General features: G+C 37.9%; 1 protein-coding gene across 6 annotated transcripts in view; it reads left to right on the forward strand.

The window, feature by feature from the left end:
* LOC141957722 (ephrin type-A receptor 6) overlaps window positions 1–15,206 on the forward strand; it is a 529,737-nt gene extending 514,531 nt beyond the window's left edge. For all 6 annotated transcript variants that reach the window (XM_074899660.1, XM_074899687.1, XM_074899670.1 and 3 more), the window contains 3 exons: window positions 7,452–7,645; window positions 9,868–10,017; window positions 12,953–15,206. In XM_074899660.1, the coding sequence (XP_074755761.1) occupies window positions 7,452–7,645; window positions 9,868–10,017; window positions 12,953–13,067 (459 nt within the window). In that variant the 3' untranslated portion in view covers window positions 13,068–15,206. The remainder of the gene's footprint in view (window positions 1–7,451; window positions 7,646–9,867; window positions 10,018–12,952) is intronic.
* The last annotated feature ends 1,242 nt before the right edge of the window (window positions 15,207–16,448 follow it).

Genomic DNA, 16,448 nt, shown 5'->3' on the forward strand with positions numbered 1-16,448 from the left:
CCAGCTGCTGATTCTTACACAACTTGTTTAATTTGATTGAAGTTGGACAATGGTTTCAAAGTTAATAAAACAGAATGAACAAGCAGAGTACAACTAATAATATGAGTACCCTGGTCTCAGTACCTTGCCTGAACTGAGGGCCACTTACCAGCTCCTGAGCTGCCACAGCTTACAAAAACAAATGTAAGGCAAACTGCCATTGTTTTCCTTAAAAAAAAAAAAAAAAAAAAAAAAAAAAACAGATTGTAAATTGTGGTTTTAGGAGACAATTGCTAAGAAGTTGGGACATTGTTTCAGCCTTGTAATAGCAGAGGGTGCTATTCTTGAGCTAATCTTCCATTCAGAAACAAAGCTGAACACAGTCATGGCAATATCAGTGAGTTATCTTTATGCTGTTGCAAAACCAGATTACTCTGCATTGCACAGAACGCACTTTGTATCAAAATGCAGGTATAGCCTCAGATATTCTGCCTTCCCAAACTAATAGATGCAATGGTTAGCTTCACTGTGAGCCTTCTTTTAACAGGAGATCTAACAGAATAAGAAACCAGGAAAAACATACTAGCAAATCACAGAATCATACAACAGCAGAAGTTGAGGGACCTTTCAAGATTGTCTAGTCCAGCGTCCCTGCTCAAGCAGCATCAGCTAAAACAGTTTGCTCGAGGCTGTCTCTGATGGTGTTTTGAGTATCTCCAAGGATGGAGACTCTACAACCTCGCTGGGAAACCTGTGCCAGTGCTTGTTCACATGCACTGTAGAAAACTGTTTTCGTATGTTTTGATGGAATTTCATGGTTTTCAGTCCACTCAGTGCTCTCTGAGTAGGAAGTACAATGTCCACGTGTGCCTTTACAAGCGAGGCTCACTAGGCAGTTACTTTTTTCCCTTCCACCCCCATTAGCACTGCCTGGTTGAAGGACTGCACTGTCATAAATGCAGCATCGGCTCATAGTCCTTCCTGCTGTTGCCCCTGTCAGTTGCCTCTGGCACATCCTCTGAGCGTATCGTGGGCAGTAGTCTTTTGCCTGGTTTTCCTCACTGTGTAATTGGTATTTCATTTCTCCATTCCCTCTGCAGCATCTCATTCATGGTGGGTTTTTTTAGAGATTAAAGAAGTTCAGGAAGCTGAAGATACTTCTGAACAAAGTCAGCCCTACCATGCTGCCTGGCTTCTGTGCAGTGCCAGTGCTTCCAACTGCAATGTCACCTCTCTGTAACTTTGCCTCTGCCCTTCATCTTGGCAGTCTGCTTATCTAGCTACAGGTGATGGGCAGCTGCTGGTGACTGCAGCTCAAGGAAGTGGCGGGATGAAAATGCTTTTTTTGCTGTATCATCATGTCCCACAAGATCATATGATCTTCTGTTACAACATGGGGAATTTTAGTCTCTATTCCAGTTGCGAGTGATTTCATGTGGTGTTGGGTCAAGTCTCTATGAGGAATCCAACTGCCATAATCTCTTTTACTTCTATAGTCATAATCCTTGTCCTCACATTAGCTCTATTACCAGCCCACTTCTTGACTCTCCCATGGCTGTTACCACTAACTGGGAAGGGGACAAGAGAGAGACTTTCCATCAAGTCCGTTCAGCCTCACTATTGACCTCCTGGGACGATGTTTGAATGACTGGTAGGACCCTCACATAGGAGGGAGTAGTACAGAACAGAGACCTTCGTTCAGTTGCCTCTCCCTTTCTTAGAGGCTGGCTTCAGCCTGTCCTCTTTCCCTTTATGAGACCCTACGACATAGCTATTCAAGGCCATGTCAGCAGTGAAATTCATAAAGTGACCCCTCCATTTAGAGTATATTAAATATTCTGCCACAGCATGAAGATAGCAACCTTTAATTACTCCTACATTAAAAACAGAAGTATCTGTTAATACAAAATACTTATGTGGGCCCTATGGATGCTGCTTATGTTAATGATGCTGACTGCTGGGGGCTTTCCCTGCAGTTCAGCAATGCAAAGCTCAAAGGACTCCTTTTCTCTAGAGCCCTACCCACAGACTTTCAGTGCTGAAATGTTAACAGTGAGCACCTGTGACCTTCTAAATATATTTAGTGACTCTAAATGTCATTGGGAAATTTCCAGTTATTAGACATATTGTAACAATTACTTGCTGGATATTGGGACATTTCTTTTAGTACAATAAATTACTCTGAAATCACGTGAGCTTATTTTACAGAAATAATTGGACTTTCTGAAAGCCCAGTGATAATGTACATATGGCAGGGAAAGTAACAGAGAGGGGCATGCACTAAACAGATTGATAAAACACACATGATGCAAACAACAGTTAATAAGGTCTTACATAAGTATAGTCAGAGGTTCTGCTACAACAAAATGTCTGGCAACATTAACATTACAACAATTACTGTGTTTTGATCATAACATAACTCTTCTTAAGTTAACAATAAAATATTTATTGAATCGGGTGGAGTTTTGTAAAGGACCAAAAGTATTCCAAGTATAGACTCCTCAGAGGCAGTTTGACATTCCATCTTACAAATTGCTTTTCTAATTTAACAACTTTGGAAAATTAATTCACTTTTTTAGACCATGACTGAGTGATGTTTTGAGTAGCTGCCAGTTAAATGTTAATTTCTTACATGCATAACACAGAAGCCAACGACATGCCCACCCCTACCTAAAGGGAGGCAGTGCTAGGAGGGACGAGTCCAGTGCTGTCACGGTGCTTATTTGCCTTGTGAACACACGTCTTCAGCCAGATGAACAGTGGGGCTGAGCTAAATCTACCAAGGGTCTTTCGTCCAACCCCTCAGTCAGAGCAAGCAAATCACGAGGAGCCAGCACAGGTAGCCCAGAACCAAGCTGATACAAAGTGAAGTGTTAAACTGATACCTGCCACTTAAATAAACACAGTCTGATTCTCAGAGGCTACAACTATTCACAAGTACCCATTGGGTGACTGCAAGCCAGAGAGACTCAACACCTCTGCAAATCTAGTGTCCTCTATACACCTAAGCAGGGATTTGGAAGCTGAACTTTAGGCAACTGTGTTTGAAAATGCCTCTCATAAATTTTTCAGTCCTGTACACATATAATGTAGAGGCTTAAAAATGTTATTAACTTTGAGAAATGTTCTTGTTTAAGTAAATAACCATTTTATTATTGTGGTAAGTCACTTCCAACCTGTGTTGGTACTGATTAATGCACTTCTTAGATGTGTGGCAGGCACCAGAGGTGTCCATTAATTAGGGCTGCTGCACAGTCTGTCATGTCTTATTGCTTAATTAATAAACATTAGCTAAGATATTGAACTTTCCAAGGAAACTAGTGTACTGATGAACAGATTGTGCTAAGAGCCTGGCTTGCTAATGTTCATGTGAGGAAGGGAAGATTTATATTCCATGCATTTGGTTTGTATAACAGCTGTGAATGAAGTCTACTGGGACACCTGTTAAAAGCCACTGTATAAATTAGTGCATGTTGCAGAACTACAGTATTAAAAATAAAAAATAAAAAAAAAATTAATGGATTGTAATCAATATGTAAGAAAACTACTGTAGCAAACAGAAGTCCTTACACTTACGAAAGTTTCTTGTAATAGTAAAAATAACTTACCCCAATATAGTTCTTTCAACCCACAGATATCAAAACACTTGGCAGGCACCTGGGATTGGCTCCATACCGTGAGGCATGAGCAGCTGCCTCTCCCTCCTGGTAGATTTTTCAGATGTCAGCAGGACACAGGGACAGCGTCCCCCTGGACTTTCTTCTGTCTCAGTCTCATTAAAAAATCTGTCAGTTAACTTTGGAAAGCAAGAATCTATGTTACTGTTAATAATTAAACTATCAGAAAGATTACAGCTTAATTTTCAGATGCTGTTTTTGCCAGTTTCAAATGATCTTGAAACTAAACATGCATAAATCTTACATAGAAGTCCACAAAATATTTTTCGGATAATTTTGGTATCATAATTAATATATATTAACTCTGTCTTCAGCCTTTACATCTGTCTAACATCAAACAAAAATGATAAAATGTATTTAACAGGTTCCAGTGTTTAATACCATCTGTGTCCAAAAATATATAAAAAGTATGGTCCCCTTTATAAAAATAAAAGCGTGAGCATTAAAAAGCATGGAAATAATTAGCTATGCTAACTGTAAAAAATATTCCCTTTGTTTGTATTCTTACCTGTCAAAAAGTGTTACTTGTAAAAATACACCCTGCCCATTTTACTCACCTTAATGCTGACCCACAAGACTTCTAATGAGTTTTAAACACACTCATTGCTGAAAAGAAACCTACAGCCTCTTTCTCAGTGTTTGATGGCAGCACAGAATATTTGCATGTTTTCCACCTTTTGATACCCATCAAATGTTTGTCACAAAACCAGAACTAGACAGCAGTAATCACCCTTTTTGTTAGCAGACTCAGGGCTTCATCTGCACAGGAACTAAGCTAATGTTCCTATTCTTGCGGGTTGAAATAGATGCAACATTGATTTGCCAATGTGAAAAGAGTTATGCCAGTTGCTAGAGCTGTTGTTACATCCTTCGTCTAGATACAGACATACAAAGCATTTCATGATTAATGTGGTGCTTCTTCCACCTTAAACTGACAAAGAAAAGCCATTTAAATGATGCTAACATGTACAGTCTTCACGTATTATATAATTTTATATTACCAAGAAAAATGTAACACTTCCTCCCTTTTAGGTATATGGATATCTAATTCCTCTGTTCAGAGATAGGTGCTATGCAAGTAGCAAAGCAGGAACTAAAATTAAAAATTGAGAAACTAAAAAGCTCTAATTCTTCCTTTGAGACTTGATTCCCACTGCAGTATTAGACACTTATCACATCTTTACTCTTGCTTCTTAGACTCTAAAAATAATACTTGCCTCGCAAGGGATACTAATGAGGCAATATTTGCAGTTTACTTTTTAAATGTGCTGGTATTAATGAGAAATTATAATTATCCCAGTACCAGATGGCATTTCTCTTCATACTGAAATGTTCCTTTTGAACAAGAGAGGAAACAAAATGCACTGTAACTTCTTTTTCAAAGACATGGTAAAATAGTGTGTCAGAGAAAATACAGTCTCTGGAAAATTGTTACTTTTCATTTTTTTCCTGAATAAATTATTTCTGAGAAACCTCATCAGCTCTCCATTGTGTCGAGCAAATGCTATATTTGTAGACAAGCTTTCCCTTTGCCTTAAGAACAAAACACTTTTCATAAAGTCAGCATTTGCAACACGTACAGTTAAATGTAAAGACTGATATCTGCATTTCTGGCCCGCTAAAGATTGCTTCTTCAGTGACAAGTATCAACTAAGCTATACCCCACAGTAACAAGTACCTGTGTTTCATAAAGCTACTTTTGTCAAACTGCTTGAGATACGTGAGTTTTGATAGTTTTGCGAATAAAATTTCATGCGCGTAGGGTTGAATTTCACCCATCCTGAGTCTGTAACAGGAGCAATCTCAGGGGCGTATTCATGGTTAGGAGGTAGGGCTTTAGAGGGAATATTTCTCTGACAATCTGATGGTATTTTTTTCCTATAGCAGCCATTTTAGCAGCCTGGATTTTTGGACCATTGAAGTAAATCCCAGGGAGATAAACAAGTAGCCGGAAAGACAGGTGGAAGCATTATCGCATTGACATATCATTTACTGCTAGATATCACCTCTGTATGTGCATGACCAGTCCTGTCTGCACATAGTTGATCTGTCAGTACTCAAAGGTGCACAATATTCAGATCCCTATGGCAAGTAATGCTGCCTTTGGAGGAGCCTGTTCTTCTCAGTGCTGTTGCTGATGGGTCTGAAGCTTAGCCGACACAAATCCAGTTCCTTGCCACATTGTAAACACTCATTTTTCATGCATTGGTGTTTCTGCCAGGATACAAGAGGGCTATACACTGTAAGACCAGGTCACCTCATTTTATAAAACTCAGACACCCAGCTGTGTACACCTATAAGAGTCTTGTTCCATCTTCTACCATGCCATGAAGGAGAGCTATGGTAGCTTCATTACTCTTATTTATTTGCATAATGCTTGCAGCATAAGCATTAGGCATTGCTGATCAGAAACAACAACATTAATTCAGAATTCAAAAAGAGAATGACGATATATTCCAGGATAATAAGATTGAATATATTGAAGCTACAGCTAGTGCTATAAAACACTGATTTGCTGTGAAGAGTTTAATGTACCCCTTCCAGCTGCATTAATATGTCTGCAGCATGTACATACATTTGTGTGAAAATTATAAATGTCTCCTTAAAGCAGAGTGGGTATAATTGCAGTAGGTATGTTTCTCGTAAGTGCACTGTGTTATTATAAATATTGTCTACAATCATTTGTACTTCAGAGAACATTTTAGCATTGGTTGGATTTTTATGTGGAAGGGTTATGTGTGTGGTAGGGTTGGTCTTTTGCCTAGCTTTGGTTTTGATCAACCACTTATTACTTTTCCATTCTTTTATATAAGAAATCTTGACTAGGTCATTTCTATCATCATCCCCACTGCCACCACCACTCATTGCAGAACCTAGTCACCTCTCCTCTTGTTTTTTAAATCCTACATAGAATGAATCCAGATTGCTTTTCATGGACCTTACTTACCTTTGCTACCTCCTGTCACACAGAGCTGCTAATGCCCTTTTCAGGCAATGTTTTTTGTTACCAGTGTTACTAAAAACAAACCTACCTTCAACTGATCAAGTGTAATTTTTCATGCATGTGATTTATCAGTGACATCAGAACTCTTTCTTTCCAAATCCTGACTAAACACATTTTGCATATCTGCTGAAAGTTTTACTCACTTTAAGGTATACAGTAACACCATAATTTTATTAACTTTTGTGTAGTCATAAACAGCTTGGACATCCAGGTTTCTAAGAGAGGCTGTGAAAAATAATGTTGTGCCTTGCTGTAACTCAGCATATGGGACATTGTCTGATTAATCATACTCTGATGATCAACAGAAACATATTATCACCACATAAATTTGCCAGGTACTGCAGTGTGCATTTGCAGTGCTTGACTGTATGATGACATTGCCACACACTAACACTTTGTCAGGATGCAACATATGAGAGCATCCCAGTATGCGGCAGCCATATGAGGTTTGTTTGTGGCCCTGTGACCCCATTCAGTACAACATCAACCTGAAGTGGATGAAAAAGGCAGTGATATTGGTTCTTTCTTCTCTTTCTCCTTTCTTGGCTGTTTGAAGAGGATGGCCAGAGAGCTTTGAAAAAGTGCCTACCGTGTTTCACATGCCTGCAAAACACATCTCCTCTGGTCACACTCCTGCCAGTCCCAATTCTCTGCGTGAAGCCCCAGCAACACATAAAGTGAGGGTGGCTGTGCCATTAATTGTTATCACTGGTTTCTAATTGTCAACTTTACACTGTCCTTTCAACATTTAACTCTAATGCCCAGTAACTATATGCATTGTATTTCTTTAGGTTATACTGTCTATTGAAGAAGGTTACAGGCTTCCAGCTCCCATGGGCTGCCCAGCTTCTCTTCACCAGCTAATGCTTCACTGCTGGCAAAAGGAGAGGAACCACCGTCCAAAATTTAGTGACATTGTCAGCTTCCTAGACAAACTGATCCGCAATCCAAGCACCCTTCATACCCTAGTGGAGGACATACTTGTGTAAGACTCTTTACAATACCCTCTTTTTTTGTATAACACATGGTGGCTGTCATTAGATGTTTTAGGGCATTAAGTAGTGGTGAGAGAGCGCTGCAGAGCTGAATTCATAAAGTTATGGGGGTCCAGATAACTTTAAGCCCCTTTAAAAGTTTAATTTATTGTTAGTACACACTTGTATAAATACTTTTTCCTCAAGTCATGAAGATTATGTTAGGAATTTTTCTTATTTTTTTTTGTCTGAACCCTGTTTGTGCACTGTCTATCCTTAATCTTTGTGAATCTCTTTAGGGTTGGGTTGGGGGTTTTTTTGGTGCTTCTCCTTTGTGCTTGTTTTCTCTTTATAATTTTTTTCTCTATTCAACAGCCTGTCTCTCCATCTGACAGTGCTCAAGCAATTTCTGAATTGCCTTGGGGCAATTTCCTGCAGAAAGTAGCTTGCTAAATCTTTATTTATCTGCAGAAGAATGGTAACAATGACCAAAGAGATTATGCTGTTACCATCTCACAACAAATTCTTGATGGTATTGCCCAAAGTTTTTTCTATTAATCATATTACAGAAATTAATATAGCCACAGAAGAAGCAAGGCTGTGGTGGAAGAATTTGTTAATTTTTGTAGGCTTATTGATCCAAGTTGTCCCTGGATATCAGCTGAAATCAGTGAAGGTCCAGGTGGCCTCACTCTCTTCATTAGCTGAAATTCACCTTAATATAAAGGTGCTTTCATTAAGATCCCCTGGGTTTATAAACTCAGTATGTTAAGTAGGAGGTTTTTTATATGGTCTGGAGAAGGGCTGAGCATACAAGGCAAAGACTGAGACTGGTCTCTTGCTATGGGAAAGGCTGAATGGAGAGGTTACTTGGAAAGCCTAAAAGTTAGGGCTACAGTCATTTCATCTACCACAAACTAGTGGGACTTGTGGGATTTAAAGTCTGCGCACTAGTTAGTGTGTATGTGCATATAAATATATATATGACTTGTTACTTGTACCTGGGTCATTTTATTTAGCATCAGGGCAATGCATTTTTATCTATTGTTATTTTGAAACATTAGGTAAGATCTAAAAACTTATGCCTGTTTTCTTGCAGTGAAGCTCTTAGAGTTCATCTGCTTGGGAAAGCTTTTCCATGTATTTGGGAATGCTTAATGCAGTCGATCTGAATGATTATTGTGCTACTGTTAACTTATGAGGTCAGCAATTATTCTACAGAACTGTACAATCATAGAGTAATTCAGGTTGGAAGGGACCTTGGTAGCTCTTTAATTGAAGCTTGCATTTAACAGTGTTCTCCTGTCCTTCAGTTTCTCTATCATTTTGATAATACGAATGAAAAACAGCGTGTTTAACATATTCAAATATGTGTGCTTGAAACTCAGTATGTTAAGATATTAGGGTGTGTTGCTTCCTACATTATATATGTCATATTCCATCAGTTAGTGTTGGTTGGCTTTTGCTGTATAAATTTTCATTTTAAGTAAATTTTATCTTTTCCATAAAGGCTATCATAAAGCTTTCATAAATAGCAGTGTGGGTTTTTTGCATTCTGTTCCTACAGTTTCTCTACACAAAACGTACAAAGTCAATGGAAACAGTGAGCCTTCACTAGTGTGGTACATAACAGAAGACTGGAAATATATGCCCCAAAATTGGAATTTTTTTCTATCTTTCTGTTTCAGTTGCAATAATATTAATAGGAAGAGAACTCAAACAGAAATGTGACTAAATTAGCTCCTTCGTTTTTATTTGAAATTCTATGTAAAAGCAAAGATATATAATTTCATTTTTTGCTTCTTCTAGGGTTAGCTTTAAGTTTTTTAACACTGTAATCAATTTTTAAATTGTATCTCACATTAAACTTTTTTGTTGTCTGACTACTATCAACCTGATATCTGACCTTATCAACCTGAACTTGTAAGGTCTGTAAAGAAACACTTTGTGGGAACTAAAATAAGAGCAGTGGGAGAGGTCTGTTTCTTTGTTTGTTAACTTTAAACAGTACTTTAAAAAATGTATTGTTTCAGTAGTGCAACTTGGCAGACTGACATGATTTGTAAGTTTTAGACAGTGGATGAAAGAGGTCCTCCATTAAGATCTGACATCTACAGCTTGGGCTCCTCTCTCATTCCATCTACCTTTTAATAAAAACAGTGTGTACCAGAGTGAGTAAATTGAGTGTCACGTTTTGTACTGCTTTGGTAATCTCTGTATTTTGTTTTTACAGAATGCCAGATTCACCTGGTGAAGTTCCAGAATATCCTTTGTTTGTTTCAGTTAGTGACTGGCTGGACTCCATAAAAATGGGTCAGTATAAAAATAACTTCATGGCAGCAGGTTTCACAACTTTGGATATGGTTTCAAGAATGAGTATTGAGTAAGTATGTTAATCTATTATCCCTACAGTGACTAATCTATCTGAATATGTTTGGATGCTGCAGTGATGTAATTATCATGATGTATGGAACAGTGCTTTCATTTCCTTTCCTAACTAAGCTAATAAAAGACAAAAACTTCTTTTTACCAAAACAACACAGGAGAAAAATATGACTAAGAGACACAGAACTGATGGTTTCATTCTGTGACCATACCAAACACCACCAAAGGTCAAGCAGTGAGCATCCTTAAATGTTTCTTGTGGAATCAGTTTTGGTCTAGACCACTGAAATCAGTGGCAAAAATCTTTTCTTATTTTATGAACATCATCAAGCCTATGTCAGTCCTCATGAGGAAGTTGTTCCACACCTTGCTGCCCTTCTTCAGCCATCTCTGACACCACTCTCTGTTTTTGAAATGAAAACCCTAATGAAATCCATAGTTGGGCACGCTATGGATTAATACAGTAGTATAATGATAAAATCTATTTTGTTCCGTATTCACTTCCCATGAATTCCTAATTTTTTATTTGATGCTGTGACTGTCTGCATTAATAATGCTAATGGTCAGTTAAGATTCAGTAATTTTACAGGTGAGGTTAGGACTGGTTTTCTCCCATGTGTATCACTTTACATTCACCTACATTGAGTTTCATCTGCTGCTTTATGGCATAGTCACTTTGTTTTATAACAGACTTCCAAAACTCTTCACAGCTGGCCCTTTCTCTTACTACCCTGAACAATTCAGTCTCACCAACTGACTTTCACCTGTGTGCTCACCTGTTTTTCCAGACCATTTACTGATTTGTTGAGCAGTAATGATCAACATTATCCCAGCATAGGTTCCTACAGATTTCTATGGATGACTACATGGTAAAATCTGACAATTTACTCCTAACCTCCTGTCTTTAAATCAGTTTAGTCACACAAAGACCTTCTATGCCATAGCTCCTTATTTTCCTTACAAAGCTCTGATGAAGAATCTTCTCTAAAGCTTTTGGAAATTCAAGTGGAGTGTATCAAATGAATCACATTCATCTGTATGTATGCTGACTCCCCCATTGGAAACCCAGTAACTTCATAAAACAGGACTTCTCTTCGCAAAAGCCATGGTGACTCAGGTTGATCATTTATCCAAGAATCCAATAATTCTGTACTTTACTGTAGTTTCTATTATGTCCTGTAATGGTTTCACAGGTCTGTGGTTGCCCAGATTTTCCCTGGAAACTTTTTATTTTGTTTCACTCCACGCTCCATGCCTCAGGCACCAAGATGTTTTTAGGCACATGGAACACAGCCAATAACTCCCTCTCTCACATTCCTGTTAGTAATTCCACTATTTCATCCTTAAGCTCTTTTAAAACTCCTGGTTAACTATAGTCTTGTTCTAGAGATGGGTGGTTGTTTTTTCAGTTTGTCCTATAACCTCTCCTGCAATCACTTCAACTTCAGACAGATGTGTCAAGTCCCACATAAAGGTTCTGGCATGGGAGTCACTTCAGTTTTTCTCCACAGTGAATGTTAACTCAGTTTAGTCTTCCAACAGTGGCCAGTCTTTCAATGCTCTCTTATACCCAAATCATCATTAGATTCTACAGACCCTCTGGCAGGTTTCTTGTATCCAGTGAGTTTGCAGAAAGGTTTGTTCTGAGTTTTAATACTAGGTATATTTTCTGCTTGTTCATCAAGTTCTTTTTTAGCCTGATTTATTGTGCTTTTATAGATAATCTGTCTAAGGTTATTATCCTTTCTACTTTCTTTCTTTAGTTACTACTTCAGATCTTTGAAAGATTCCTTCTTTCCTCAAATAACTTCCATTCCCCTAGGTCTGCTAGCTTCTTTATGAGCTTTATCAGGCCTTTCTTGGTAAGTACTAAGCATTGTTCTTGCATTTCTAGTAACACTTGTCTCCCCCCCCCCCCCCCCCCAAAGGTTTATTCTTTTAGCTGACTCTTTTATTCTTCTAAGATGATCCATATTTTCACATAGTCCCTGCTGACCTCCAGTGTTGTGTATCATGCCCCATGTGGATGTTAAGCCTAAATACTGGATAGTTGCTGCTATCCAGTGGCTCTTTTAGCTGGAAAACACAGAGGCAGGTATCTTGAACAGCAAATCTGAAACCCATGAAGGTCATGACTCATCCCATGAGCTCCTTTACTAACTATATCGTCAACCAATTTTTGAGGATAGCATAGACATTGCCTGTTTAGCTATGTCCCAGTGTGGGATTTGTACAATTGACAAGGCATATCTGAAATTTCCTGCCCTCACCACCTCTGTTCTGATCTTTTTCAGCATCTTGCAGTTGGTGATGTTTAGAGAACAACTGAACTAGTGGATTGTGATGGATGCTGAGGGCTGCTGACTTCATTCCTGTCAAAAAGTCAAGCTCTGTGGGCGAGCTACCCACTCTAGGGTGCAGGTCTAGATGAGATGAAGGGAAGCCAGGAGGAAAATCTGGGCCAGGCTGGAAGATTCACTAGTATATCTTTAGACCATCTCTCACCACCATTCCCCAAATCATCAGAAGCACAGCCTCTCTTATTTCTACATCAGGACCACAAGAATGAGTGTTATCAGCCCTGTTCCTTTGCAAGTATGAGTGGGAAATATTTGCTATTAACACATTACTAAAAATGGGCTATTAGAACCACCTCTCAGGTTCCTCCTCAAGATTTGGGGAAATTACTTGACAGTATCACAAAAGATACCAGTGCTCTAACTACAACATTTAATTTTTTTGTTACTTAAATTATCTTTAAAAATTTGGAATTGACAGGTGCAGAAAACTTTTAACGTTTGCAGCTTTCTTATATGTCCCACTCAGGAAGGTAAACTGTTCTGAAGAAGAGCGATTCATCATATATTTATTCTCTTTTGTGTATCAGAGGCTTTACTATACTTGCATCCAAGATGAAACTTTTTATCTTGCAGTGACATTAGAAGAATTGGAGTTGTACTCATTGGACACCAGAGACGAATAGTCAGCAGTTTACAGACTTTGCGGTTACATATGATGCACATACAGGAGAAAGGATTTCATGTATGAAAGTACTAGAATCAACTGTGTTTTGTGCCTCAGCATTTCTAAAACAGAAAAATATTCTCATTCTTCCCTTCTGCTCTTCCCAACTTCAAGAACTGCAGTCTCCTGTTCAGACTATAAAAGTACTTCTATGTTAATGCTTCCAAACTGGAATTTTTAATCACACTGCATAGCTCCTCCGCCAGTTATCTGCCGATAAAATCCTGGCCTACTGCAAGACACTTGCTACACACTGATGAATAGCTCAGCATGGATGTGTAACTTTGTATAACAGTATTTGGGAAATTTTCATGAACTTACTTGAAAGTAGTAATCTCTTTGGCCTGGTGTGGCTTCTTTATCGATGTATTTAGAGTTTGCTGGTAGATCAAAAAGTATTTGACTTCTTTCATGTTTTGTGACCATGTAACTTCCAATACCAAATGTGCAATCAAAAAGAAGTTTGACATAAATATTTATTTTATCTCTTAATTAAATCCAAATATATGGGTCCTATTGTTATATTACTTTATAATAGTTTGAATGCTGGTAAAATGGTGCCTCAAATTGTTAGTATTGTTTGCAGAAATGACTGATGATTTTATGTAGCGAGTTTTCATCGTGTGAATAATTGGGAGGATAGTGAGAGAAACCTGTTTGAAATCTTAAGGTCCTTGATTTTTAATTACTTTAGCACTCGACACTTTTTATGCTTTAAATTTTAGGTTAGGTTGGAAAACTTGTTCATGCTTGGGATTCTTCACCACCCTAGGCCTTCCTTTTTTTTTAATACTCAGCATTTGCTTCCACTATGTGGCAAATACTCACCGGAAAACTGTAACGTTTTCATAACCACGTGGTTGTCAGCTATACCATGGCCACACAGACTTCAAAAAGCTTTCTGTTCCAAAAATGCAGGCCTCCACTGCTTGAACTAAGCATAATTTCCACTGGTGGTCGTAGACCTGAGGGGGCCAGCCATCAGTGGGGTGATGTGCTTATTCCCATAGGAGCAGGCCAGCCATATCATCCTCCAGTTGAGGGCAGTTCTACAACCATCAACTAATGCTGGGAGTTACACACTGCGGTATTGTTATCTTGTACATAGGCAGAAAAGGAGATGTAGGACAGCAGTGTAATAATATGTTGCCTTCAGTCTACTTCTAACTGCTTTTAGAAGTAAAAAGCAGACTCTGCTGAAATGGAGCTCTGGTTACTATGGACTAGACCTCCATTTAGTACAGATATCTAAGTGACATCGAAGACAATTACCTTTAGAACTCTTCAATAGCCATATTTACATGCAAGAAAATGTCTGCAAAGGCCTAACATAATATTTGTACCTCTCTAAGACTTACAGCTTTCATGTTTTATTCAGACAACTTACACAGATGTGCTGGCTACATTTCCAAACTTTTGCATGGATATGCGTTACTGGGAACAGGGGAACCGGCGCATGTCTGTGTGCTGTAGAAGTCACACACAGATCTACATGCATGTCACATGTAAACTGCGTGCAGATGCTTTTGTTAATTTATACATAGTTTGGAAGACATTTTTGAGTTACGTGGCATTCCAATATACTCAAGCATTACAACTCTTCTGTTAAGATGTGCATTTGGGTAATTAGTATAATATATGTGTATATCAAAATGAACTAACTACTTTATGTAATCATAATGATACTTACTGCTTAATTGACAGCTTGTAAATCAAAATGTATTTCCTAACTCTTGGAAAAGGCTGCCGTTGTATATTGGTGGCAAAGAAGGAAAATCAGAAAACAACTCAGAAAAGATTATGCTTCTAACCAGTTCACAGAGTAAGACACACAAGGCCTGATTCACTGTTGTCACTTTATGTTGGAATAACTGCATTAATTTAAGTGATATAACAGTAGTACATTAAGTAAATTTATTTCATAAACAAACAAAACAGATTTAATTGAGGAACAAGTTTTCTAAAGATCAGGATTCACCAGTGTTCTACAATGCCAATTTGATGAGCTTATTTAAGGAAAGGCAGCTCCAGTCCTACGCTAGCTACAAATGTAATTTTGCCAGCATGAGTAGTCCCGCTGAACTCAGTAGGACTGTACAAGCATGTGTGTTTTGCAGGATCACAGGCCTTTAGTGGAAAAAAAAAAAAAAAAGGATCTGTTCATTTCTGTGACTGTTACTTCAAAAATTATGCCCCAATTCCACATCTGAATAATTTTCTGGTAGATGTTCTCTTATGGAAAGAAAATCATAGTTACCTGAAGCCTTTTAAAACATACTATCATCACAGAGTAATTTAAAAGTTGATTTTCCTTTATCAGTTTTGCCTGTTATTTCTTCCGTGGCCAACAACGTGACATCTGTGGAAGGAGCCTCTCTCACAATTAAATACATTACCGAGGAGGTATGAGTCTGTTATTTGTTAATGGGGTTTCAAAATTACTCATAACTAATCCAAACCATGTATGTGCACTTTTTAAATTCTCCTTTGCACATTTTTTCATTCCTGGTAGTGTGGATGCAGAGCGGCATGTTATGTGCATGCAACCTGGATATATTTCATGGAAATTAATTTCCAAAGTTATCACACTACTGAAAATATATTTTCAATAGAAAAAATATAACCATATTAAAACATTTATTAATCAGATATATTTTTTCTATAAACAAGAGTTTGGGTAACCAGAAGGGAAAGAACAAGGGATTGTTTGGGTAAGGACATGTATTAAAAACACTGTAAATCCAGGATTTTATGTGTTTATATGGCTTGGGCCTTTGTTGTTGTGGTGGTGCAGTATCACACTTCTATAAATGTTATCTTGATCAAATTTACATTTTTCCCCATTTTGGAAACATTTTATTTGCTCTTGCTTCAATTCCAAGCCTACTCTTATTTGGTTTGGGGTTTTTTTTGTGGGGTGTGGGGATGTGCCCAATTTTTTTCATTTAAAAATAAACAAAAAATCAACAGGTGTTCTTTTTCAAATGTGAGCTTAATTCTGTGCAGGCCACAAGTGTATATGTGAAATTAAGAGTAACTTTCTTTGTTACAAGAAATACTTTCTTCAGGTGAAAATTAGCTCTATTTAGTTATCCTGCATATTGCAGTGCACAGTTAGAGTTTAAACTCAACAAATTTAAGCAAATCTAACAGGCTATTTTTGAGAATCTGGCCCACACTGCAGAGTGCTTCATGACAAAAAGTACTCATTGAAAGTTCACAAAATAAAGTGTGCAAGATATGCAAGAAAAAAAAAAAAGGCAAAAAAGCATTAAAATGTGGACATGTCTAAGTTATTTAAAAATAATATCCATGCGTAGATTTTTCTCACAGATCTGACTGTCATTAATCTAGAATAAAATCCATCTCTCTGTACTGTTATCATTACTCGTGTATCACTTAAGC

The sequence above is a fragment of the Athene noctua genome, chromosome 1 (assembly GCF_965140245.1).
Source record: "Athene noctua chromosome 1, bAthNoc1.hap1.1, whole genome shotgun sequence".
Taxonomy (NCBI): domain Eukaryota; kingdom Metazoa; phylum Chordata; class Aves; order Strigiformes; family Strigidae; genus Athene; species Athene noctua.